General features: G+C 37.8%; 3 protein-coding genes and 2 long non-coding RNA genes across 5 annotated transcripts; 2 read left to right on the top strand and 3 right to left on the bottom strand.

Annotated features, from left to right (window-relative positions):
• Positions 1-5,424: 5,424 nt before the first annotated feature.
• On the bottom strand, positions 5,425-6,027 carry LOC142534120 (uncharacterized). The gene is made up of 2 exons (XR_012816913.1): positions 5,688-6,027; positions 5,425-5,599 (listed from the first exon to the last, which is right to left on the bottom strand). It is a non-coding gene; the product is annotated as an uncharacterized LOC142534120 (long non-coding RNA).
• Positions 6,028-6,040: 13 nt separating this feature from the next.
• LOC142534121 (uncharacterized) lies at positions 6,041-7,275 on the top strand. The gene is made up of 2 exons (XR_012816914.1): positions 6,041-6,161; positions 6,265-7,275. It is a non-coding gene; the product is annotated as an uncharacterized LOC142534121 (long non-coding RNA).
• LOC142534119 (uncharacterized) lies at positions 6,971-9,899 on the bottom strand. Its single transcript, XM_075641035.1, has 5 exons — positions 9,768-9,899; positions 9,096-9,200; positions 8,007-8,262; positions 7,824-7,901; positions 6,971-7,357 (listed from the first exon to the last, which is right to left on the bottom strand). The coding sequence occupies exons 1-5, from the start codon at positions 9,804-9,806 to the stop codon at positions 7,215-7,217; spliced, it is 621 nt and encodes a 206-aa protein (XP_075497150.1). The 5' UTR covers positions 9,807-9,899; the 3' UTR covers positions 6,971-7,214.
• Positions 9,900-10,722: 823 nt separating this feature from the next.
• Positions 10,723-13,238, top strand: LOC142534116 (uncharacterized). Its single transcript, XM_075641032.1, has 3 exons — positions 10,723-11,653; positions 11,798-11,852; positions 13,020-13,238. Exons 1-3 carry the CDS (start codon positions 10,837-10,839, stop codon positions 13,189-13,191), a joined length of 1,044 nt encoding a protein of 347 aa, XP_075497147.1. The 5' UTR covers positions 10,723-10,836; the 3' UTR covers positions 13,192-13,238.
• A 1,928-nt stretch (positions 13,239-15,166) lies between these two features.
• LOC142534112 (uncharacterized) lies at positions 15,167-16,503 on the bottom strand. The gene is made up of 2 exons (XM_075641028.1): positions 15,460-16,503; positions 15,167-15,301 (listed from the first exon to the last, which is right to left on the bottom strand). Exons 1-2 carry the CDS (start codon positions 16,501-16,503, stop codon positions 15,167-15,169), a joined length of 1,179 nt encoding a protein of 392 aa, XP_075497143.1.
• Positions 16,504-27,449: the final 10,946 nt, after the last annotated feature.

Below are 27,449 nucleotides of genomic sequence, written 5' to 3'. Positions count from 1 at the left end.
ACTAAATATCTCACACTCCCAACCCGAGTGTAACCGAGAAAATATTTTCTTTAACTCACACAAGAGAACAAAAAAAACTCTCTTTTTTCTTTGCTCTCTTTAATTTATAATGCTTAAAAAGCTTCTGATTGGATGATTTTAAAGTGCAAATGATGCACTTATTTATAGCTACGATCCTCCCATATGAACAAAAGGAATGCATTTCTTCTCCTGCAGGCAGCAACCAAGTTTGACGTTGTTTTTGTTGACAAATCCATGTGTGATCTTCTGCTAATAAATAACCAAGGTGACCCACTCACCTAACATTTCTCCCACTTGAAAACTTGATTTCAATCACGTCTTCACATCATCGTTGCAGCAGCTCATATATCCCTTTTATTCTTGCAGTCAGTTTGTCAATGGTTACCATCTTCGTGAGCATATCAGCTTGATTTTTACTTACAGGAATCTTCTCTAGCATCAAGACTCCATCTTCCAGCACTGATATGATGAAATGATACCTAACCTGTATATGTTTTTTCCTAGCATAATAAACAAGATATTTTGCTAAATGAATAGCACTATGACTGCCACAGTGTAATGTGCTATCTTCAAGCTTCTGATCTAGTTCTTTCACAAAGGATCTCAACCATACCATCTTCTTGCTAGCTTCTGTAACTGCTACGTACTCAGCTTCAATAGTCGAAAGTGAAACTATCTTTTGTAACTTAGATACCTAGCTTATTGTCGTAGTACCTAATGTGAACACATATCCAGTGGTACTTTTCCTACCATCCAGGTCACCACCCATGTCGGCATCGACAAAACCTTGTAAGCCCAATTTTGATTTTCTGAAGCATAAAGATAAACTAGCAGTACCTTTCAAATACCTCAGAATCCATTTAACTGCTTCTCAGTTCTGTTTTCCTGGATTGCTCATAAACCTGCTCACAACTCTCACTGCATGTGTTATATCTGGTCTAGTGCACACCATTGCATAGATGAGGCTTCCGACAGCAGAAGCATAAGGAACCTTGTTCATATAAGCATGCTCCTGCTCCGTCGAAGGTGATCGTGTTTTGGTTAGTTTAAAATGAGTAGCCAAAGGAGTACTCACGTGTTTAGCTTCATCCATGTTAAATCTGATAACCACCTTTTTCACGTACTCTTCTTGAGATAACTTCAAGATTCCGTTCACCTTCTCTCTTAAGATCCTTATTCCAAGGATTTGCTTTACTGCGCCCAAACCTTTCATAGCAAATTCTTTTGATAACTCTTTCTTGAGTTATCAATCTCCTCCAGACAAGCTCATGCTATCAACATACCATCTACATATAGCAGTAGAATGATATAAGAACAATCAAACTTCTTAACGTAACAACAGTGAACAGCCTGACACCTTAGGAAACCATTATTACTCATGAATCCATCAAACTTCTTGTACCACTGTCTTGGAGCTTGTTTGAGACTATACAAGCTCTTCTGAAGTTTGCATATCATTTTCTCTTTTTCCCGCAAAGCCTTGTGGCTACTTCATATAAATTTCTTCATCTAGATCACTATGAAAAAACGCCGTCTTTACATCTAACTGCTCCAGATGTAAATCTTTTTTTGCCACCAATCCGAGTACAGTCCTAATTGTGCATGCTTAATTTAACCACGGGAGAGAAAATCTCAGTGTAATCAATGTCTTCTTTTTGTTGAAAACCTTTTACAACAAAGTCTTTTCTTGTACCTCTTGCTACCTTCATGTTCTTCTTTTAACCGGTATACCCACTTGTTATGTAATGCAATGAAGTTCTGTCAACTCCCACGTCTGGTTGGATGACACTGAATCCATATCATCTTCCATGGCTAACTCCCACTTGATTGAATCGCCATTTTTCATAGCCTCTTCGTAGGTCTCCGGTTCACCTTTGTTTGTCAGTAAAATATAGTGAAGTGCATGGGAGTATCTCTCAGGTGGTCTAATTGTTCTCGAATATCTCCTGAGTTCAATCACAGGAGTTTGTGGGTCATCATCTTGTGCAATTGATTCTTCATCTTTCTGTTTATTGCTTTTTTAATCATTCACAGGAATATCTGTCAATGACACTTCATCTTTATTCTTGACTTTAGAACTTTCATCTTCAGTTCCAATTTCTGACTTTTCCTTGTAAAGAACTTGCTCATTGAAGATTACATCTCTGCTCCGAATGATTTTCCAGTTTTGGTCATCCTAGAAACGATAACCAAACTCATTATCTCCATAACCAATAAAGAAACACTTCTTTGATTCAGATCAAGCTTTGTTCTGCTAGCTGAGCCAATATGAACATAGGATAAATATCCAAACACTTTCAAGAAAGAAAGGTTTACTTTTTTTCTGCTCCATACTTTTTCGGGTATTCTGTAGTCAAGCGGTATCGAAGTTCCTCTGTTGATCAGATATGCTACAGTGTTAACAGCATCAGTCCAGAATGATTTTGGTAATCCAGAATGCAGTCTCATGCTCCTAGCACGTTCATTCAGGGTCCTGTTCATCCTTTCGGCTACACCATTCTGTTGAGGTGTACCAGGAATGGTTTTCTCCATCTTGATCCCATTCTGTGCACAATATTTCTTGAACTCTTCATCTTCATATTCACCACTGTTATCAGACCGTAAGCACTTCACCTTCAAGTTGGTCTCATTTTCAACCATGGCTTTCTACCTTTTAAAGGTCTCATAAACATCATATTTATTTTTTAGAAATAAACCCAAAATTTCCGGCTCGAATCGTCGATAAATGTGACATAATATATTGAGCCTCCAAGGGATTTCTCAGGAGATGGTTCCCATACATCGGTATGAAACAGATCCAACTTTGCTGCTTTCGGTTCTCTACCGCCTTTTGAAAAGCTCACATTTTTCTGCTTTCCAAATATACAACTTTCACATAGCTTATGTTCAACGGTCTTTAATTCCGATAGCTTTTCGTTTGATACAAGCATATTCATTCTCTTCTCACTCATATGTCCAAGACTATAATGTCATAGACTTGAATTTGCTCCAGCATCCACGGCAGCTAATATATCTCTGCAACTGGAAGTCATATAAAGTGTTCCAGTTTTCTTTCCTCGAGCAACAATCATGGCTCCTTTGTTTACTTTACAGGAACCATCACCAAAGGTTACATTATGGCCTTCATCATCGAGCTGTCCCACTGGGATCAAATTGCGTGTCAATTTTGGTACATATCTGACTTTGTTGATTTTCCAGACAGATCCATTTGACATCTTTATCCGGACATCACCCATACCAACTATTTCCAAAGGCTTTCTATCAGCCAAGTAAACTTTTTTGTAATCACCAGCAATGTAATTATCGAATTCATCACGATTACTAGTGGTATGAAATTAAGTTCCTAAGTCCATAACACAAGAATCAATTGGGCTTTCCATGGATAGTAATAGAGTATCATGTACCTCCTCACTAACAACATTATTTTTTGTTGATTTGTAGTTCTTTTTTAAGTGACCAGTTTTACCACAGCTCTAGCACTTCAAATTCTTTTCAAAACTGTTTTTTGCCTTTTCCATTTTTTGACTTGGACCTACCGCGCCATCGGTTATAACTCTTTTCGCCACTCCTGCCCCTTCCTAGGGATGTAAATGAACCAAACCGTTTGCGAGCTATTCAAAGCTCGGTTCGATAAAAAGCTTGTTTGAGTTTGTTTGTTAATCATATCAAGCCAAGCTCAAGTTTGATTTTGAGCTCGAAAAATTAATCAAACCAAGCTCAAGCCTAAATATATTCGGCTCGTGAGCTCGCAAACATGTTTGATAATAGGCTCGCGAGCTCGAGCTCGGCTCATTTAGGTGACTTATAAGCTTGAGTTTGACTCATTTGTTGAGTTGACAAATAAAAATATTAGTACTAATGTCAATGGAAGGAATTGAATACAAGACAAATAAAAATATTAGTACTAATGTTATTATGAACTTTGTAGGATACTTGACTAGTTGTTATTTGATATGATTTTGTAATTCCTGATTTTAATGGATTCTTTGACGTCCTCCCTACTTTCTCACCAGACTTAGTTGAAGTATTAAAGAAGTGAAATTATTTCATTGTTATTTATATGGTGATATCAGTGTATGATGAATATTCTAGATGTATTATTTTGGAATGTTCAATAATATATTGATTTATGTTTTTAGCTCTTATTTGTGTCGTTTTGGTTATCTATGAATGAATTTACATTTTTATGTCTGATTTAAAATTAGTTTATAGATATATTCAATTTTTAACAAGCTCGAATCACTCGAACTCAATTTTATGCTTTAAGAGCTTGAAAACGAGCCGAGCTCAAGCCAGGCTTGTTAAACATGTTAAATGAGCTATTAATGAATCAAGCTCGAGCCTGGCTTGATTAACATACTAAACGAGCTTATAACGAGCCGAGCTCGAGCTTTTCCCGAGCTTGGTAATTTCAAGACAAACTAAGCTCGAGCCTGATAATAAAAGCTCGAATCGAGCTCGAGTCTCAAACAATCTTAAACAAACCAAGCTCAAGCCTGATACTGTTTGGTTTGGTTTGGATCATTTATATCCCTACCCCTTCCTCTGTTCTCGAGATTTAGAGCAGATCTCGATGATGTTCCTTCACCCGAATCCATCCCGCGAACTTCTTCAGCAAGAAGTATAATCGAGAAAATATTTTCTCTAACTCATACAAGAGAACAAAAAAAAAAAACTCTTTTTTCTTTGCTCTCTTTATTTTATAATGCTTAAAAAGCTTCTGATTGGATGATTTTAAAGTGCAAATGATGCACTTATTTATAGCTGAGATCCTCCAGTATGAACAAAAGGAATGCATTTCTTCTTCTGCAGGCAGCAACCAAGTTTGACGTTTTTGTTGACAAATCCATGTGTGATCTACTAATAATAAATAACGAAGGTGACCCACTCAGCTAACAGATCTTACTACACATATGTATGCTGTAACGGATAGGTTGGCAAAGGTTAGCAGCTTGATTTTCTTGTCGACAGCTATGGGAAATTTCATGACATGTCTGGGATCCATGGATCATAAAGACATTGCAATGAATGCAACAGCTTTAGGAATACTTGTAATCACAGTGATAAAGAATGTCTGCATTCAGATAATTCAAATGAGACATTTTCTCAAGGGTAGAGAAATGTTTGCTGAAGAACTTATAGCTGCTGCTTGCATGCTTCTTTTGCTTGTTATGATGGTCTCTACTGCTGTAATGGTACCGACTACAAAACTATACCTATAATTGAAATATCACGAGATGCTGAAAATGGCTTCTGATGAGGAAATCTTGGAGTCTGTAGAGGAGGAAACTTTTGCCATCGATAAACTGAAACTCATTATCCAAAAACATTGGGTTATGGCAGAAATTAGTAGCTCCCAGTTTGTTATTGCATGTTCAGTGTCCCGCACTTCTTCGGGAGCCCTTTGTCTTTTTTTATTTGGCACAATCTGAGGTTCCAATCTTAACAGAACGTTGAGAGATTATTAAAAGTGCTTCTAAATATGGGCGGTCGGTGAAATGGATTGTTCTTACTCAGTCGATTGGTGTTGTAGTGGGTATCCAGCGTTCTGATGGTTTGTTGCCATAGTTTTCAAATGCTGTGAGAAAGGCAAAAGGAGTTTCAAAGATGAATTCATGATTGAAACTCACTGGACACAAAAGTTGGAGTGGAAGAGAGCTAATTACCTTTGCAAATTAGAAACAGAAAGTGCAGAAAAGTTGTCCATGATACCAAACGAATTATTCTAAATTTTGTAATTAGAATTCAGGTTTTCCTCATTCTAACCAGCAAAATACTTCGACCAATCATCTCATTCTTCCACTGCATCAAAATGTTGAAGAGTAGATTGGAGTTTGATGCATCACGTGTTCATGGGATATCTGAATCAGAACCAGAATTATCAAAAGGGAGATATCTAAACGCTATGTTCTGCTACTAGCAGGTGAAGGAGAGTTGCCTGAAAATATCATAATAAACGTCCAAATGAGGCCGAAAAACTGATCGAGAAGGGTAAGAAGCAGCAACCCAAGTACCTGATAAACCTGCTCCACAAAATTGGCAACTTCAGGGTGGTCAGAGACATTGACAGGTATCAAGTCCCAAGTCTGCATTCAAAGGAACCTCCAGGGTTCTGGTCTTTGCCCCAGGTTCCTTGACAAGTATAGCACTTCCTAATATACCAAAGTAGGTAGTGTGTTATCGGGGAGTGAGGACGAAGGCTTATTCTACGTCAAACTTATAGAGAAAAGCCTTGATAATAAGGAAACTTAACAAACCTCAGAAATGCAGCAGATGTCATTTGGGTCGGAGGTGAACTGTATCACAAGTGGGAAGACAAGGATCTCCATGAAATATCTCGCAGAGGTGAAAACTTCAAGGAGACATTACAAGAACTTTCAAATAAAGCAGAGAAAACCGTCATGGATTTCAAGAGAGAGGTAAAAGATTTCACAATGGAAAATCATCTCACCTGGCCAGTCAAGGTTATAGCTACCAACTCAATGTACCGTGTATGCCGAAGAATTTCGACAGAATTTGAACGTGTTAATCACCGACAGATGAGGGATTGTTTGAGCAATTATGCATTATGATCGCAAACATAATTGCAGCTTGTCTTACCAATTTAATGTGTGTCATATTCGTTAAGTGTCACCGTAAAGCCATGAAGGAGGAAAGTATCCGACAAGCATCTCTCCTCCTGGGGGAAGCTGATGAGATTCTTGGAATCCTCCAGCAACATAGAGCACCGAGCCTGGATTCGTATGAATCAGGATTTATTGCAAAATGGTGCAACTTAATTAAGCAGAAAAAATAGATTTCAGACGTCTGGACCTCTTTTGCATATAATGTGCCAAACTGGACCTTTGGTTAGTTACTCATTCACAAGACAAATACTTGAGAATGTCATTTGAATGAGATTCACAAAATCAACTAGTCCAATGATACAATAGCTCACTCAAAGAGAACAAAAAATAAGCTTGAAAGATTTGATATCTTTCTCGTTAAGAATGTTTTCCGTAACCTAATTGTGTACAATCAAATCATCTGATCAACTAGCAAATACATAAGGTAGCACAATCCTTAGGTATATTAATCTTAGTTATTTTGTAATATGTTTCAGGGATGTTTTTTCCTGTTACCCTGCCATGCCATGCTTGTGCACAAGTGCAATGATGGCAGACTTGATTCAGATTTTATTTCATGTCCGAGTGTCATTTGTTTAAGTTCTCTTCAAGCTTCTCGATTGCACCACCAACACCACTATTTGAGTCGGAGTCGGTGGAATCACTAACTTCAGAAGTATTTCTCAGTCTGCCTTTATTTGCTTTCTCCACAAGCTTTAAGTGAAGCCAACCTGAATGAAAACGAGTTCAAATTTCTTAATGAGTCGCTTGCACTCCGAATCTACAAAACTTCAATATTAAATAATAAGCTCATGAATATGTTCATAAGTATTGCAGAATCAGAAGTTGATTGGAGGGGGTACAGAAAGTTGAGCTGGATCATGGCAGTTTCACGGAGGATTTGAATTTCACATAAAAAAAACTTCCATGAGAAGTAAACTGAACTCTTCTAGATCATAAAAATAAAATCAAGAAAATTTTGATTTCTAGCAGTGGAACTCTTCATGTGTCCAATTGAAAGTATATCTTCTTTGAAAAAAAATGCAGTAGGAAGGTCTCCAGTGACATACACAAGGTGAAGATAATGCTTAAAATTTACAAAAGTTTATTTTCTGCAATAAATACAATGTCACCATCAGTAAAGGGATAGATGGGGGAAAACAGATAATGGATAAACAGAGTATTAGAAGGGTTTACCAATTGGGAAGCCAAATACTGCACCCAACACCGAACCCAACACCACATTCCTTGCACGCCAAGAGAGTGAACCCGGCACTGGAAATAACAAGCAAAAAATTCATTCTTTAACAGTAAAAAGTCATTCTGAAATTTTTATTCCTCAGATCTATAAACTTACTATCAAGACTAAAAAAGACTTACTGATAAGACCGAATGTAGCTGCAGTGGCAGAACCAGCCCCAACAACATTATAAACATCATGAACACCTCGTTTTTCAGCAAAAAAATTCTGCAATCCACAAAAGGCGGCGGTAAACATGCCAAGGCGGACTCCACCAACTATTGATCCTCGAGTAACTCGTACAAATCTTTTCTCCATTGCATCTCGCATGAGCCGATATTGCTCGCGCTTATCTGGAGTACTTCCAAGCTTTAACATTACTTCTGCATCTTTGCTCTGTTGAAACACAGATATAAAGATTTTATGTCAGCAACTCACTCTAGGAAAGAGTTATTGAACAGATCCTCAAAAGCAGACACCTAGTACAATAAAATTTTACATAGTCATAAATGATAATTCAAAAACTCAAACAACGCTCAATGCAGTAAATATCCAGAAATTTGAAATTCTAGTCATCCTTAACTTATAGCAAATGAAAATATGATAACAGATCAAGAAGAAAATTATCCCTCTAATTCATATTTTCCTGTTTCGGAAATCAATCAAGAAAAATCATTAAATAAAAAACGTCAATAACTCTATGTAAGTCAACATACATAATTGATGATTCATGCCATCAATCCTCAAACCCAGAGAAAACGTCTTGAGCAAAACTCAACTATGAAGGACTAGCCAAGCAGTGCTCGAAGAAACAAGAGAACATAGAAACAAGTAACTTGGAATGTTTGTTAAGAGTTAACAAGCCACACCTGCAGTACCTACTGCTTCCGATGTAACAGACATTCAAACTCAGAATTCTTCCACTGAGTCGGGTTATGCAAAGAAAATGTTTTAACTGGACAACCCTTTTTCGTTCTCACACATTTTTCATTTCGAACAAACTATTTGAACTTCCATAGAAAATAAATTAGAGGGATAGCAATTAAAAAACATTTTCCCACGAATAACACTCCATCAATTCCCGAAGATACCAGTTCGTGCCAGACAGAAGCATTAGGTTTTAAGTTAATGTATCTCTAAAAGTAGCAGATGCCTCGAACTGGCAATATTCAGACTAAACAATAATTAATTTAATGAAAAACCAATCCTGCTTTGAGATGCGAACTTACAACAGAAGCAGATGCCTCTTTGCTACCTCCATATAACATTCCAGCAAAAATTCCAATCACAGTTGCTGCACCCCAGTTGACAGTCCTAACCATGCTCGGAGATTTCTATCGGAATTCCAGAAAATTAGATTAGTCCATTGAAATACGAGAAATATGTTTACGGAAAAGAATTTCCACCGCCTTTCAAAAAAAAAAGGAATTTCCAGTATCCCATCAATCAACTTGGAAAAAAGGAAAATTCACAATTTAAGGCTCTTATAACACGAAGCACTAAAGAAGACCAGTATGATCAAAAGCTAAATTTCATAAGCTCAAAGTTAGAGCCTTAAAATACGATTTAGAAATGCAAATATATGCAAAACTCATTAAATATAAGGATATCCAAAACCTTCAACATTTCAACTCCCGTTTAAAACTTCCCCATACCATTATAAAAGGGCGATATCAAAATGGGAAGAATGAATCTCGTTGCACTATCACCCAATAGCTCCTTTTAAAATTAACAGAAAATAAAACTTCGCTGTTTGTTCACATCGTAATACACCATAGATTTCATTCATTGTCCGAGAAAGAGATCATCAAATTCAATTGCATAAACCGATGCCACCATTCCAAATTTCAACTTAAAAGTAAAATAACAAGTAGATGGAGAGAATGGGGAGCGAATCTTACCGAGTTGACGCTCTCTTCTTGTTTTTCAGGAGCCTCCATGGCTTCTGACTGTTAAAAAGCAAGAAAAGGAAATGCTAAAACCCTATTATAAATATTACAAGGGGATGGGGGAAAATACATTGTAGGGTTTTGTTCTAATCAGATTAGTTGGTAACAGCATCGTTGATCATTTTATTTGCAGTTTTGTTTAATTCAGTTTAATAATTTGTATTAATATGAGCTTGAGTCAAATCAGTTTAATTTATGATCACGAAAATCTAGATATAAATTGTCTTAACACGTTTAATTATGAAATATCATATATTTGTTCCAGATTTTCAATATTTTGTACCAAGTTTCATCCGAAAAACACATGTGAGCCCAGATAGTGTAGAACATTTTTTGGGTTAGTCAGAGACTGCATGAAAAAAATCGGTCTGACAGATACTGAACACACGTTTGACTGTTGAAATGCAGATTTATTGATGATCATTTGCTCTTATTTTACTATACAAGTATAAATGAAATTATAACATTTTTATATAAAATATATTAATTCTCGTTTCTTAAAAAAAATTGATATTTAGAAATAGAGTTTTACACTAATCTCAAACCCAATGTCTTGTTCAAAAATATTGAGTGTCTCTAACCCAAGCGACAAGTGGTCTTTAAAATTTTAAGATCATACTCACAATTTCTTTTAAAATCTTAAAACATGTAAAGAAAGCACTATAATTCTTTTCTAGACCTTCAACAAAGCTGCAACGTTTAAAAGCAAATTACAGCCAAAAAAAAAAAAAAAAAAAAAAAGGCAGCAAAAACACGACCTCTAAAGTTAGTCATACCCCCATAAAAAAAGCCAGTCATACCTTCTTAAATAAACCACAATTGTCCCCTAAAAGATGAGAAAAAATATATAAAAGATGCCCTCAAATTCCTCAAAAAAGGAACTTCGAAATATGAAATAAAAAAGAAAAAAAGATCCCCTTAAATTTTAATATTCCCATTCTCAAGCAACGTATCAATATGTACTTGCCTCTATTCCTTTCTCAAGAAACCACATCTCTCCCAAATCCTCCCAGCTTCATCCATGACTCCCCTCTTTTTCCCCACTCTGTTTGTATCATTTTATACACTAATTTATGTAGTCGTAGGCTATGGTCATGGTAGCACATGCAGGTCATTTTGCGGGAATCTTACGATCGACTACCCTTTCGCTCTCCGACCAGGTTGTGGCCATTCCGGCTTTCGAGAACTCTTATTTTGCATCAACGATGTCTTGATGCTGCACATTAGTTCTGGATCATATCGCGTGTTGGATATAGATTATGCGTACGAGACTCTCGTGTTACATGACCCTCACATGTCCACTTGTGACTCCTTAGTGTGGGGAGGGCGAGGAAACGGATTCGTAGTCGAGCCTTGGCGAGCCGTGCACTTAACCCCGACATCCGAAAACGTGTTCCTGCTATTAGGCTGCTCGGCCCAGTCCCCGCTCTTCCGAGGCTCTCCGGGCAAGCACTTGTCGTGTCAAAATGTATCGGGACTAGGGTGCGAGGAGTATTACGGGTGCTCAGCCTGGGACATGTTCGGTCCGAGACAATTGATCCCGGCCTATGGATCGGGCCCTCCCGATTGTTGCGCGACATCGTTCCAGGCCGTTAAGTCCGTGAATCTTTCTGGGCTGGACTGCCAGGGATACAGCAGCGCCTATAGTTTGGCCCCGTTGAAAGTAGGCGGGCCGAAAGAATGGGCCTATGGCATTCAAGTGAAATATTCTTCACTAGAGAATGGGTCCTTTTGTTGGGCCTGCGAAGCCACCGGTGGATCATGTGGTTATGATATTGATAAAAACACAGATTTATGCATGTGTGGAGGCTGGAATTCAACAACTAATTGTGATTCAGGTTACAAACAAAAATTAAATACTCTCTAAATTATAATAATAGTTTCTAAATTTTTAATATATATTGTTTAAATCGTTGTTGAATTAATAAATACAATGTCACTTTTTTTTTGGTAACAATAAATAAAATAATTTGTATTTGCAGTGTATTCTGCTGCATCCCACAGAACAATATGGTCTGCAAATGTTGGCATTAGCAGGTAGTCAAATTTACTATTTTGTATTTTTCGTTATGTTTGAGGATTTTAAATATTTTGTAAGAACACCAACATTAATCTGAGGTTAGAGGCTGTTTACTGAAAACCCACATCTGAAAAACAAGTACTGCCACCTATTTTGAGTGGGTATACTTGGCGTTGAGCACGAGCCATGGAGAGCTTGGGATGGAAGGCCACACCACGTGGGCTTTCCACCCTTTTCTTTTATTTTTTTAAATTAAATTTTAATATTTTCATTTTTTTGGTTTAGGAAATTAATTAAAATTAAAGTTCAATTAAAAAATAAAAAATTTAATCTATGAATATTCATATTTTTGCCCCAAATTATTTCATTCATTCAAACACATTATTTTACATCATAAATCAGTCAAAATCTCCTCCCTACTATATTCATTGTCTTAGCTCTATTTTTAATATTTATTTCTTAAATCTTATATTTTTTTATCCGAAATTTATAAACAAAAAAATATAGGATTTTTTTTAAATTGTATGCAATTCTGATTTTATTTTCTTTATGTTGTAATCTTTCATTTCAAATTTATAATAAAATTTGAATTTTAAATAAATTACACTCGTAACATAAGATGAAGTAATTTGAAGTAAAAAAAAATTAAAAATAACAGTATTATCTATTTTAATTAATAAAAATTTGAAGTGTGTAAATAAAATTAAAATTGTATTTATTTAATGTAAAATAAGAATAAAAATAGATGAGTTGACAGTGAGACCCATAAATAATGAATGTCGATGTTATAATGAATGTGAGAGAACGAATGTTTTAATATAATGTGTAAGTGGCATATAAACCTCACGCTTTTTGATCATATGATAAGTATTATAGCATCAACCAATGTGGATGTCCTAAATAAAATCTTAATGTAAAGATAAAAAAAATTATTTTTTTAATCAACTTGACAGTATATTTGAACTTTGAGTAGGTCTTCTGTGAGACGGTCTCACGAATCTTTATCTCTGAGACGGGTCAATCCTTCCGATATTCACAATAAAAGTAATACTTTTAGCATAAAAAGTAATATTTTTTCATGAATGACTTAAATAAGATATCTGTATCACAGAATACGACCCGTGAGACTGTCTCACACAAGTTTTTACCTTGCACTTTGACGTAATTTGTTTGTTCATGTCCAGTGTATTTCATGAGTACAAATATTGGGCCCACTTCACATGGCTATCGAATCCATTGAAGATTGATTTACAATCCGTCGACCAAGACAAGGATGTCTTGCCAAGATCGGACAATGAAATGAAAATGGAATGTTTTTGTTTCCTTCTTCTTCTTTTTTCCCTTTTCAACTACTGATGTTATATTGCTCAAGCCTCGATGATTGGGTATTTAGGTGATTATAACTTGAAATATCATCATGTTTTTGTATTTAAGTAAAAGTATTTTTGTGTAAAAATTAGGTCTCAGCGTGATTCAAGAATATAGGATTTGTTCATGCTATCCTATAGATTGTATTTCAAATCTTTAATCTAAGAGTTACAAAGATTATCATAGAGATAAACTGTTAATTGAAGTTGAATGAAAAATCAGTAACCACCATTTTTGTTAACTTCCTTTGATCATAAAGTAATTACTAACTTTAATGTCTCCCGCAAGATGGACTGCAAGTGTTCTTTACAGAAAGCTTGGACATCAACTAAGACAACGTCGAATATTGAAGGGGCTTCATGAACATTTCAGCGAGCTGAAGGTGCAATCGAATGGGTAGGAGTTTAATCGAACCATCCCGAATTTCCCAACAAATAAAGTGACAATCTATTTCGTTATGCTTGGCGCAGCAGAATAATATAATACAAATAAATAGCTTAAACTAAAATAGCTCATGTCACGTCCCGAAGCTCAGGGTTGACACCGGCGTTGTTTAACAATCACACAATCGGAAACAACCAGTCTCGTAGCACACTATAAACCAAAACCAGTTTATATATCATAATTCAAAGGAAATAACAATTGTCTTTACAATCCCGAAATCAAAACGACGGAGTTTAATGGGGAAACGTAAAACTGAATAATCATAATAAACTTTAAACTTAATCTAAATTCTTAAACATTCATCATCCCCAGAATTGTTCAAACTCTTCCTCCTCGAGTTCTTTCTCAGGCTTATCTGGGAAAAGATTGTAAGGAAGGTGAGTATTTTGGGAATACTCAACAAGTGGGGGCGTATCGAGCACAATATTGCAACATGCATAAATTTCGAAACAAACGGCTTGCATACATAAGTTATAACACATGCATAACATTAACCAAACACTGAGATTCATCTACTTTCTATGATTTACTGATATCAGTCCCTAATTTTTACTCCTCAAAGGGGGCAAGGCCATATAGCGGTTATATCCCCCACCTCGTAAGGGTCATGTCATGGTTGGGATTCCCACCCATACACAGTCGATTCCTCACAGTGCTCAAAATCGTATGACAAAAACAAGAAAGGATTAGAAGAAGAATTTTACTCGACTATTTTCGAAAACCGAACACATGCATAAATCCGAAAAATTGCAAGTTTAATACAAGCCCACTTACAGTATATATTGATGCTAAAAACGTGGAGTGCACACGTGTAGTGCACGATGCTAGACTTGGATAACTTCTTGCTCTTCACTTGGGCAGCGCTTCGGCTCGATTGCTAGGCCAACTTTGGGACGATTTTTTAGCAGATTTTTGGCTAGGGGAGCTGCTGGAATTTCGAAATTGCAACAAGGGAATTTCGAGTTTGAGGTGTAGAGAATGCTAGGGATTGATGGACTATTTATAGGGGAGGAGGATGGGACTAAGTATGGTAGTCCAATCATGCCCAAAATTGCCTCAAATCTCACAATATTTTACTCCAAAACACCATCCCATATTTGAGTTATTTAGCTACCAAAGTGTGATATTCATTCCTTTATCCATTGCCCTCACTTGGTTCGAAAATATAGGTTGATAGGTCCATGATTTGTGCCCAAAGTTTGATGGATTATTTCCAATTTACCTTGTATGCTTCCTTGTATCCATGCTTCACAATATTTAGGCATAGAATATTATAGAATTTCGAAAATTTGATTACAATATCATGCCTTAATCCTTTAGATCTTGTAGGATATCTCAATCTTGTAAATCCCCTTCCCAAATTTTTGAATATTTTTGACTGGATAATTAAGATTTTCAATAATAAAATTTCCAATACAAGGATTTTCAATATATTTCCCACTTAATACCATATTCCAAGATCCTAAGCTCTTAAATTTCCTTAGACATGATTAATTAAATAGGTTGAATAAAATTCGGCTCACATCCCTCCCTCTTTATGAGAAGTTTCGTCCCCGAAACTTGAGTTGGCTTGGTCACCAAATAGGTAGAGATACTCCTTTCGCATCTTCTCCTCGACTTCCCAAGTTGCTTCTCGCTCTTTGTGGTTGGACCACTGCAGTTTGACATAAGTAATGGTTCATCGTCTAAGAACTTGTTCATTGGTGTCCGCAATTCTGATGGGGACTTCTTCGTATTTCAGTTCTTCTCCCAAATTCCCTTGGATTTACCATGATACACGACTTCTTCCTGATTAGGGATTCAAAGTTTGACCTTCTTTCCTTTACAATCCACTATAGCATTTTTTCTTGCTAACCAATCCATTCCTAAGATGATGTTGAAGTCGACCATGATCAACTGCATCAAGTCGGAGCTAAAAGTCTGGTTATCAATACTAATTTTACAATCTCTGTAAATTTCGTGAGTTTCAATGGCCCTACTTGTAGGTGTGGCTATTCGAAAGGGCTCAGTTAGTTTCTCGGGTTTACATCCTAACTTCTTAGCAAATCTCTTAGACATAAAGGAATGTGTAGCACCACAGTCAAATAACGCATAAGCAGACACTTTTTGAATTAGGATGGTACCTGACACGACTTCATTTGCGTCGTCTTCCTCTTCCTGAGTCATGGCAAAGACCCTGGCGTTAGGTTTGTCCTCATTTGGTTTACTAGGGCCTGCTCCCACAATTGGTCCAGTTCCTTTGTTCGGCCCTGCTGATCGATTGACGGCGGTAGGACACTCTGCAATTATATGTCCTGATTTCCCATATCCAAAGCATACACCGCTGGCCCTTCGGCATTCCCCGGCGTGTCTGAAGCCACATATTAGGCATGACTTGAGTCCTTGATAGCTAGTGGCGGGGGATAGCCCTGAGGGAGGTCCACCTGACTGATTGGGCCTTTTGAACATTAGTCTTCCTCGAGAAGACTGGCTGTTAAGAGGTTGCTTGTTTCTGTTTTTCCCTTCTCTTCGATGAATGTCATCTTCGGCTCGGATAGCCGCACCCATCGGGTCTGAAAAGTTGGCAGGTTGGTAGACTGCTAGAGCTGATTGGATCCTGCTGTTCAACCCCTTCTTAAAACGATGCAATTTTAGGACTTCATCTGCCATGATTTCTGGAACATAAGATCCAAGGGCATTGAACTGAGAGGTGTATTCCACAACTGACATATCCAGAGCTTGAATGAAATTTTCAAACTCACTCAATTTTTGCAGTCTGACATCGGCTGGATAATATTGTTCAGAAAAGCTTCTCGAAAATGCTGCCATGTGATTGGTCCCGCAGCTATCATGGCTGGCGAGATTGCTTCCCACCATTGCCTGCTTTATCCTCCAGGAAAGGCACAATCACGTCAACTTTCAGTGCCTCGGGAACTTCCAATAGTCGCAGCCGAGTCTCCACCTTTTCAGCCAGCTCTGGCTAACTTCAAGGTCAGCAGTCCACTGAAGGTTGGACACCTGTTCTTGTGGAGGGATTCATAGTGGAACTTGATTCTGTGCTGTGGTGGAGGTGGTGGTGGCTGATTGACATTCAGGTTTACTAACCCTTGCGGTGTCGTTGCCACGATAGTGGCTATAGCCATCAAGTATGCTTGGTTAAGACTGAACCCAGGAAGAGGTCCATTGTCCTCCTCGTTGGCATGGTTGTTGTTAGCATAGCGGGGGTTGCGGTTTTGTCTCGGAGGTCTACTGGCCATCTCCTACAATTTAAACGTTACTAAGAATTTGTTGTGCATAACGATATGATTGGATGAATAAGTTATGCTGGAACAACTGAAATTAATAAATAAACATAACTTTATTTATTTCGAATATAGAGAAACAACTGAATGGAAACAATCGAACTGAATGAAATAATATAGCAACAATGAGAAAATAAACTCCTTGTAATAAAGGAAAGGTCACTAAAATACTCTAGTCCTCTATCTCTTCATCTCCAACGGCTGCTATAGGCTCATCTATCTCTATAGGCTCTTCCTCTTTCGACTCCTCCTCTAGCTCGTCTTCAAGAAGTAACTCTATCATCTGTGTGAGTTGGGCATTCTCTCCAGTAAGCTGTGCCACTTGCGCCTTCAACTCATGTATCTCTGCATCCGCCTCGTCCAACAGATCACTGGCATGCTGTTGGTGTTGCTCATACTCCTTCTTCTTCTGCTTGACCTGGCTCTTCAGAGTCTCAAGGCTGCTCACAGCCTCACATGAATTCTCCAGTCTCTTCTTATCTCTGGCATTTTGCTGTCTCTCTTCCTCCAGCTCCTTTCGGTACCACTCCATATCTTCTCGCAGCCTTCCCTCTCGATACAGGCTCTGCTCTATGACTTCCCTAAAGTTCATGTTGTCTCCTCTCACCAGCTCTCCCTGATAGATCGCCTTGTTGAGCTGGACCCGAATCTCCTCCTTTTCTGTGGCTAGGGTCTCAATCTCTCGTCTCTTCTCACCTAGTCTGGCTCTAAGTCGCTTAATCTGGCGCGACTGATAATCAAGGGCAAGCTGCTTCATATGAATAGCATCTTGGGCACGAGTGCGGAATCGCAGGGGAGTCGATGGAGCCATTTCCTGAAATCAAAAATGAAAATGCTCAGAATCGGAAAGAGATAATATAGAACAAAAGAAAATATGCTATGTATATGAAATTTTCGAGAAATATATACAATTATTTTTTTTCCAAAAATGGAAAGTTTGGAATTAGACACATGGGTTCGAAGCATATGTCGAGAGGATTCCAGAACAATTGACGGAATTGGATTCAGAATTTCCTATGGGAAGTTATAGGGTCTACGAATATTTCCTAAAACTGCAAAAACGAGGTTTTGGAGGCCTAAACGAAGGAATTTCGCGATTTGGGCCGTTTCGGAGGGGATAACATCGGCCTTTCTCGAAAATTCCATCGAAATTTTTTTTTTGTAAAATTTTCTCATTTTTCCCCAATCGGATTATGAACCTGGCGGCTCTGATACCACTTAAATGTCACGCCCCGAAGCTCAGGGTTGACAGCGGTGTTTTAGTTAACAATCACACAATCGAAAACAACCAGCCTCGTAGCACAGTATAAACCAAAACCAGTTTATATATCATAATTCAAAGGAAATAACAATTGTCTTTACAATCCCGAAATCAAAACGACAGAGTTTAATGTGGAAACGTAAAACTGAATAATCATAATAAACTTTAAACTTAATCTAAATTCTTGAACATTCACCATCCCAAGAATTTTTCAGACTCTTCCTCCTCGAGTTCTTCCTCTGGCTTATCTGAGAAATGATTGTAAGGGGGTGAGTATTTTGGGAATACTCAGTAAGTGGGGGCGTATCGAGCACAATATCGCAATATGCATAAATTTCGTAACACATGACTTGCATACATAATTCAAAACACATGCATAACATTGACCAAACACTGAGATTCATCTATTTTCTATGGTTTACTGATATCAGTCCCTAATTTTTACTCCTCTAAGGGGGCGAGGCCATATAGCGGTTATATCCCCCACCGCGTAAGGGTCACGTCATGGTTGAGATTCCTACCCATATACAGTCGACTCCTCACAGTGCTCAAAATCGTATGACAAACACAAGAAAGGAGTAGAAAAGAATTGTACTCGACTATTTTCGAAAACCAAACACATGCGTAAATCCGAAAATTTCAAATTTAAAACAAGCCCACTGACAGTATATATTGATGCTAAAAACGTGGAGTGCACGATGCTAGATTTGGATCACTTCTTGATCTTCACTTGGGCAGCGCTTCAGCTCGATTGGTAGGCCAACTTTGGGACAATTTTTGGGCAGAGTTTTGCTAGGGGAGCTGCTAGAATTTTGAAATTGCAGCAAGGGAATTTCGATTTTGAGATGTAGAGAATGCTAAGGATTGATAGACTATTTATAGGGAAGGAGGATGGGGCTAAGTATGGTAGTCCAATCATGCCCAAAATTGACTCAAAACTCACAATATTTTATTCCAAAACATCATCCCATATTTGAGTTATTTAGCTACCAAAGTGTGATATTCATTCCTTAATCCATTGCCCTCATTTGGTTCGAAAATATAGGTTGATAGGTCCATCATTTGTGCCCAAAGTTTGATGAATTATTTCCAATTTACCTTGTATGCTTCCTTGTATCCATGCCTCACAATATTTAGGCATAGAATATTATAGAATTTCGAAAATTTGATTACAATATCATGCCTTAATCCTTTAGATTTTGTAGGATATCTCAATCTTGTAAATCCCCTTCCCAAATTTTCGAATATTGTTGACTTGATAATTAAGATTTTCAATAATTAAATTTCCAATACAAGGATTTCAATATATTTCCCATTTAATACCATAATCCAGGATCCTAGGCTCTTAAATTTCCTTACACATGAATAATTAAATATGTTGAAGAAAATTCGGTTCTCACAGCTCAGGATTAATTGTGCACAAGTATAATACTTGTGCGGTGTCTCGTAGCAAAATAATCACTAGAAAACACTTTTCAGTTTAAAAAAACCAATCACTAGTGACTTTAATGAAAATCAATTTTCTCAACCCTTTAAAAAATAAACTGCTTTCTAAAATAACTACCAACACTAAAATGTATTCAAGAAATCAAAAACATGGTACCAAAAATTGGAATAGTAAAACACGATCTTCAGCCAAGACTTTCACGCGTGTTGTCTGCAGATGTTTCCAACAATCATGGCCACACATGAAACAACACTCTTCGAATCAGCAACTTCTTTGTGAATTGTTTTTCTCTGAAAACCAAGGCATGCTAAAGTGCACACAATACGCAGCCAACAAAAGTCGAAACCCGATAGCATCTTCCCTTAGCTTGGTTCTCTTATTTATAGCTTCCTTCTTTTCTTGGTTTTATCTTCAAAAGGAAATCTATAAGATATGGACAGTAAGAGTTTTATTAGAAGTAAACTCTTTTTAAATGAATAATACGATATCAAAAATATCATATTTAGAATGACAAAACCCTTAATTCAATATTTCACACAATCTTATCAATAAGGAAATTAAAATTTAAGGAAAAGATTATTTCAAGGAAATTATCTCTTGGAACCCAAGACCAATTTTCCTTTCACCCTTGATTCCATTGGCACATTAGTTGTCTTGCTGGCAAGAAAACCAGTGTCTTTGAGCAAATTAAAAGTGCAACTGCGTGAGATACGGAAATGTTTTGTGATGACCTTGGTTATCTCAAGACCAAATAAGTATTTGAGATCATCCAATACTTGAGTTTGGACTTAGTTTGAAGATCAAACTTTAACTCATGAATTAAAGCGAAAGAAGGTCTTACAATGATAATGTCATTGACATACACCAACAAAGCAAAAAAGAAATTCCGAGCTTTTTGTTAATAGGATGTAATCTGATTTAGATTGAATAAATTTGAAGACAAGTAATGCATTAGAAAAACTTGTGTACCATTGTCGAGAAGTTTGACGAAGAACATATATGGATTTGTGTTGGAACCAGACAAGTTTGGTGATGACTTCCAATGGTGTGCATTTGTATGATAACCATGAGTTAAATCCATATAGACAGACTTCTTCGAGTAAATAACCATTTAAGAAACTGTTGTTTACATCCAACTGAGCAAGTTGAAAATGATGGCTGATAGCTAGTGCAGGTAGAACTTTGACAGTGGCTAGCTTAGCAAAAGGAGAGAATGTTTCAAAAAATCAACTTCTTGCATTGAGTGTATCCTTTGGTGACTAACTAAGCTTTGTATATACCCATAAAGCCATAAGATTTATATTGTATTTTTTATACCAATCGGAAAACCAATAGGTTGTTTACTTTGAAGCGAGTGGAACCACAAACTAGGTATGATTAGCTTCATTACACCAAGTCCATGCTTCAGTGTTGCCCTCCATGAAGAAACTTAATAGCTTGATGAAAAAACTGAGGCTCAAATTGATAAGAAACATTGAGCACAAAATTTTTATGTGCATGAGATAGGGAATCATAAGATATGTATTTATGTAATGAATAAAGAGCCGTGGATGAAGATGTTGCATTGCACTTCAATATCTCGCAATGATAATCCCGAGGTAAGAAAGGTCGTCTAGAACTCTCGAGGAAGTGCGAATGGAATCTAACGGAGAAAGTGGTGATGGTACAATGGTCGATACATCATTTTCACCTGTGACTGTTGAATTTGTTTGAACGGATGGTGTAACATTGTGTCTAGAATATCAAGAGCATCCATATGTGCAGTTTGGGAAGAATTGTTGTAAGACTAACATTCTTACGGAGATATGGAAAGGCATGGAAAATGGACTAATGGAACAACACATCACGAGATACAAAAATTTTCTTGGTCTTAATATCTATTAGTTTTATAGCCTTTTACACACGAAGGATATCCCAAAAAAACAAATAGGTGAGCTCTTGGAAGAAACTTTTCACGATGAGCGGACAATGTGGAAGCAAAATCAAGACATCTGATAATCACTAGAAATATATGGTTCGATTCCCTTAGGTGATACTAGCCCGAATGCAAACTTGAATTTACTCTAGACCTGAAATCACAAAGGAGAACATTAGAAGAGGGCCGGAAAGAGTTCTCGGCGTACCGGCGTAGCCCTCTGACGCTCCAGTCAAGTATTGAGAATAAAACGATAGAGCAGCTAAGGACGCTTCTAGGAAATTGAATGCCTAATTAGACTTCAAACCTGGTATTTATAGGAGAATACTTTAGATCCATCATGGGCCTTCTACCTTGGCTAGGGATGGGCCGGGGTTCAAAATCTGGTTTGGACTGATCTTGATTGGCCCATTCACGGGGTATCAGCAGTCTCCCCCTCCCAATTCGAACTGAATCGCAGGTTCGAAGTTCGATTAATTGCGCTGCCCTTGGCTTACCATATGTGAGCCATGCATTCTTCCCCCTCCCACATCCCTGCCTCCTCCTCGCGTCGCCTCGCCTACTCCACAGCCTCACCTCCTAACCCCTCGCTCCAGCACCCTGAGCCTCGCCTCCTCGCCCCTCTCTTAGCGCCTCGCCTTCTCCTTCGTAGCCTCGGCCATCGCCCCAGTACCCCATAGCCTCACCTCCCCGCCCCTCACCAACAGCCTCTCCTTCTCCCTCCCTCGCCCTTGCCTAGCCTCTGCCAGCCCCTCGTCCTCGCCTCCCCTTCAAGGTCCCCTGCTAGGCTTAGGTAGGAGAAACGAGTACTTCACTCACCCTCCATACTTCAAGCACCTCACTCTTCTCCCTTCAAGCTCTCTACCTAATGTCCAACCTTCACCATCACCACCTCAAGTTCATCTACTAGGCTCCAATCTTCACCCTCAGCACCTCAAACTCTTTTACTAGGCTCAACCCTAGTAGGAAAATTATGAACCCTATGAACCCTCACCCTCCATACTTCAAGCTTTTCACCCTCACCTCCTCAAGATCATCTATTAGACTCCAACTGAAACGTTCACTACTTTTTTCTTTAAAATTCTATTACATTTTTTTAAAAAAAAAACATAAAATTCGAAAATCACCATACAAACTAAATTAACATTTTCATTGATCAAAATAACTTACATTTTAAACTTCAAGTGCATAAAAATCCATAAATCATCAACTAACCAAAATCCATAGGTCGACCTTTAAAAAGATCAAATAACAATAAATAAAGCATAAAATCCCTAATAAACTCATTAACAATAATCCTTTAAATCTTTTATCTAACAAACTAGTGCGGAAAATAATGTCCCTCGGGAGTGTACTAACCGCACTCGATCTACTCAAGCGTCAGTGCCTCCTCATATCATCATTCAAACCTAGTGAGTCTAATGACTCAGTACGTTCTAACATGACATATACAAGCACATGAAATGAAATCATACTTTTATTTAAAATAATTTTTGTACATAATAAACATTTGAAAAAATTTTCAGCATAAAGGAATCTTATAACATAAAATCTTAAAATCATAAAACTTTCAATCTTTTATCATTTTGGGTGAAATTTGATCCTTGAAAATGACTATCATTTCCTCTGGTCGGCTGACAGTCTTCAGCTCCACATGGCCCATGGGGGCGGGCACTAGCTTCGCCATAGAATACGATCGTCCGAGCTCTCTCTTGGACCTTTTCCCGTAAACGGGCTTTCTCTGGGGCCTTTTCGCTCGCGACATCCCACAAATAAAATTGTAAGTTCACCGTTCCTTCTTAAAACGGATCCCCCACATATCATCTTTGTCACAGTCAATTCACCTCATATTTTTCAATTTTCTTTTAAAAGCATAAAATATCGTATCATTTCCATATTTTAAAAAAATAGCATTTTTAACAGTAAAAATCGTAAAATAACATGACTTTTCAAAAATAGCATTTTACAGTAAAAATTGCACAACTTTACCATAATCATAAAGTATCATATTATCATAAAAATCATCATTTTAAATCATAAAATATCATTTAACATGCGTTATGACCTTCGGGATGCTGCCAAGATTTTACGTAATTCCCAGTGTAAAATGACTGTTTTACCTCTAGACGTAAAATTTCTCGATTTTAACTTTTTCTTACTTTAATGATATATGCTTATCTCAAATAATTATTTAAGCTTAAATATAATTTTTCATAATTTTATTCAGCTTAATTCGAGGCTTTTCATTTAGTTCTTTAATTAACAATTCACGAGTCGTTTAATTCACGAATAAATTCAAACTTTAATATTTGATCCCAAATTTTAAACATCGACTTTTTATTACCTAAACTGCCCTTGTGAGCCATGAACCACGCTCTTGGACTCATGGTTCAGGACTTTGTTCTTTAATTCTTGTTTTTGACCCATTATCAAGACCACCGAGCCATCTCTCGATTCAACCGAGCCAAGACCGAGCCACCTCGAGCCAGACCCTATGTAACCCATCAGGTACCCTCTTGACCAACCTTGAACCGTAGACCTGACCCTAGCTCACGCACAAGCCCTGCAACCAGGACCCAAAATCTGCGCGTGAGCTTCCCACCTTCACTAGGACACTTAGCCAACTAGGACTCTCCTACTCGAGCCACTACCGAGCTCACCTGACCCTCACCGACCCTAGACCACGCCCAGACCTAACCGAGCCTAGCACAAGACCCTAGTGTGCGCTCAAGGTGCTCTCTCCCTTTCCCGTGAGCCATCACCGAACCAAGCCACATGTAGAAAACCCTAGGTTCTTCTAGAAACTAACGTACAACTTTCTTGCTTATTGTCCATCCCTCGTTTATTCACTTTTACGACTCTTTCTCGTCCCTAAACACAAATTATTGGCAGCGTGTCCATTGGATTTATAACGTTTTCATATTAGCGTAAAATCATCATATTTTTGAAAATAATCGTTCTACCGTAAAAATAATCAAACACCTATATTTTTCATTCATAAACAATTAAAACATGCATATTATGATTTGAATGATGCGTAAAAGAGTTTAGAAAACGTGTCTTTGTATTTAAAATGCTCGAATATTCAATTGTTGGCGATGGTGCGAAATTCGATGACCGGACGACGAAGAACCATAGCTTTTATTCCTCTTGATATTCTCAAAAATTAAGTGTGTGCAATTGTGTGTTTTCGTCTGGTTTATGGTGTTTTGAAGCACCAAGATAACCTATTTATAGATTTAATTGCATGATAATGAGCTTTGGTTTTTGGGCCTCAAGTATAGGAGCAATTGGGCCTACTTAATTTGGTTAAATTGGGCTTAATAAGTTTATTTAATTAAAACATAATGTTTATACATTTATTTTCCAAAAATAATATTTTTGATCTTTTAAAAACTCCTTGTTTGCTCAAAACAGGCTTTCCGGGTAAAATCGAGCTCGACTTGTAAAATAATTCGAACTCTAACATTTTTAGAAAAATTAAATCATTTTTTATCATATTTAGAAGCCTTGAAAATATTTAGTGAACAATCTTGGTCGTCCTCGGTCTCCTTTCCCCTGCCTATTATCTAATTTTTCGGATAAAAATCCATCAATTTTATGAAATCATATCATATAATCATTTGATCATGCAATCATACTTTTAATCATATAATATGCATCAAGTAGACATTTAAAGTCAATAAAACAATTAAGCAATTCAAATAATTTACATGCATGTGGTTTACGTAGGTTAATTTTTCGGACGTTACACCAACCTTCACCATCACCACCTCAAGCTCCTCTATTAGGCTTCAGCCTTAGTAGAAAAGTTATAAATCATCATACTCCATACATCAAGTTCTTCACTCTCACCACTTCATGCTCCTCTACTAGTGTAACGCCCTGTATTCGATGAATGTCCCCACTGTACCAAGACGAGTCTTTCCAGCGTGCTTATGTCATCACTCTCATGCACCCTAGTCACCCATCCCAAAATTGGCCCAAGTCAAGTACTCTTAACCTTGGAGTTCTTATGTGATGAGCTACCGAAAATAAGATGCACCTTATTGATATGAGTAGTACCTATCAAATCTTTTAAACATTTCTCAACTGCACATTCTCATTCCTGAACAATTTTTGAATCCCTCTCCTTCCGGTTTAAGATCGGTTCATTCATGTTTTTTTTTGCCTAGAAGTCTGCCAGGATCTTCACATTGTCTGTGCGACCCCATGACACCTGCGATCACCACCGGCCCTCTTCGACCACGGGCCTCACAATTAGGCTTCAGCCTTAGTAGTAAAATTATTAACACTCACCCTCCTCACTTCAAACTCCTCTACCTAGGCCGAGCCATGGTAAGAGAATTTTAAATCCTTCTTCCCTCTAAGAAAATTTTTAGTATTCCACTGTTATTTTATTAAAATCGGTCAGAGGTATTACATTCAGTGGTATCAGAGCAACGTTCTTCGGACCAATGCATATGACTTCGTCTACTTTCAACAGTCCGGGTATGTCTTCTTCTACATCTATTTATTGTTATCAGTTGATATGTATTATGTGAGCACATTGTATGATTTAATGCCTCCTAAGAGAAAATCTACAGAGGGTGGGAATAGCTCCTCATCGAGAGTTGTCGGCGAGTTCGGCAAGTTATTGAAAGAGCAAGCCAAGTCCACAGTGAACAGATTCAGCAGTTGCTCCGTTTTGCAAGGTACAGGTCAAGGTAGAGGCCAAGGGAGAGGCCAAGTGGCTCAAGCAGTTGGAACCGATGGGATATTTACTGCTTTCAAGAGGATGGATCCGCCTGAGTTTGCAGGATGCACTGATCCATTGGTGGCTGTAGAGTGGATCAAAGCACTTGAGGCGATATTTGATCATCTTAACTATGAAGACCAAGGACAGAATTGGTTGTCCAGTGTTTATGTTAGTCAAAGCTACACGCATTTGGTGGAATGCTACCAAGGTAAGTGTTGATGTTCCGGCAATGAAGTGGCAAGATTTTATGGATCTTTTCTATGACAAGTACTTCCCGGATGCACTTAGAGCTCGGAAGGTGACTGAATTTTTAGAGCTTCTTCAAGGAGGTTTGAATGTCGATGAGTACATTTTGAAGTTCGAGGAGGGTTGTCTGTTTGCCCCATATATTGCCTCCAATGACAAAGACAAGGGTGCTCATTTCATTAGAGGACTTCGAGCAGAGATCAGAAGGGACATCAATATGTCTAAGGCAGTGACATTTAAAGAGATTGTGGCTAAAGCCTTGTTAGCCGAGCAAGATGAAAAAGATATCGCTAGAGAGAGACAGACGAGGCAACATGCTATTGCTCAAAGAGGTCAAGGTTCGAGCCAAAGAGGAAAAAGCAGTTTCAAGGGGAAAGGCAAGATAGAGCCGAGTTCTAAAGCACCGACAGTTCCATTTGATCCTGAGAAGCCGTTGTGTCCCAAGTGCAGTAGGCATCATAGGGGAGAGTGCAGATTTGGTACTCACACTTGCTACCGATGTGGTACTGCAGGCCATATCGCCAAGGACTGTCCGAGAGGCTCGAGTAAAGAGAAGGTGCAGGGTCGCATCTTTACCATGACGAATGAATGTATAAACCATGATTCTTCTGTGATCTCTAGCACTATTTTAATTTCAGGTAGAGTAGCTACGACATTGATTGATACAGGTGCTACTCTTTCTTTTATGTCTAAACTATTTTTGAGATCTTTGGGTTTAGTTCCTTCTGTTCTTCCCCTCCAGTTTAATGTTGTATTGCCTTCGGGAGATGTGTTGTGCCCGACGTCTATTGTGTATGCGTGTTCTATTCAAATTGATGAACGAGTGGTCTATGCCGATTTGATTGTTATTCCGATGGTTGAATTTGATATTATACTTGGCATGGATTGGCTATCGACTTATCGTGCAATGATTG

Source organism: Primulina tabacum, unplaced genomic scaffold (genome assembly GCF_025594145.1).
Source record: "Primulina tabacum isolate GXHZ01 unplaced genomic scaffold, ASM2559414v2 Contig369, whole genome shotgun sequence".
In the NCBI taxonomy this organism is placed as follows: Eukaryota; Viridiplantae; Streptophyta; class Magnoliopsida; order Lamiales; family Gesneriaceae; genus Primulina; species Primulina tabacum.
This window is presented reverse-complemented; position numbering and strand designations above follow the sequence as displayed.

Coding starts and splice junctions, on each gene's coding strand:
- LOC142534119 (XM_075641035.1), bottom strand. CDS start 9,806: ATGGAGGCTCCTGAAAAACAAGAAGAGAGCGTCAACTCG. Junction 8,263..9,095: donor AAGAGGCATCTGCTTCTGTT/GTAAGTTCGCAT, acceptor GTGTTTCAACAG/AGCAAAGATGCAGAAGTAAT. Junction 7,358..7,823: donor AGTATTTGGCTTCCCAATTG/GTAAACCCTTCT, acceptor GTTTTCATTCAG/GTTGGCTTCACTTAAAGCTT.
- LOC142534116 (XM_075641032.1), top strand. CDS start 10,837: ATGACTCCCCTCTTTTTCCCCACTCTGTTTGTATCATTTTATACACTA. Junction 11,654..11,797: donor AACAACTAATTGTGATTCAG/GTTACAAACAAA, acceptor TTGTATTTGCAG/TGTATTCTGCTGCATCCCAC. Junction 11,853..13,019: donor GCAAATGTTGGCATTAGCAG/GTAGTCAAATTT, acceptor GTTCATGTCCAG/TGTATTTCATGAGTACAAAT.
- LOC142534112 (XM_075641028.1), bottom strand. CDS start 16,503: ATGGTGGGAAGCAATCTCGCCAGCCATGATAGCTGCGGGACCAATCAC. Junction 15,302..15,459: donor TGGATTGTAAAGGAAAGAAG/GTCAAACTTTGA, acceptor GTCAAACTGCAG/TGGTCCAACCACAAAGAGCG.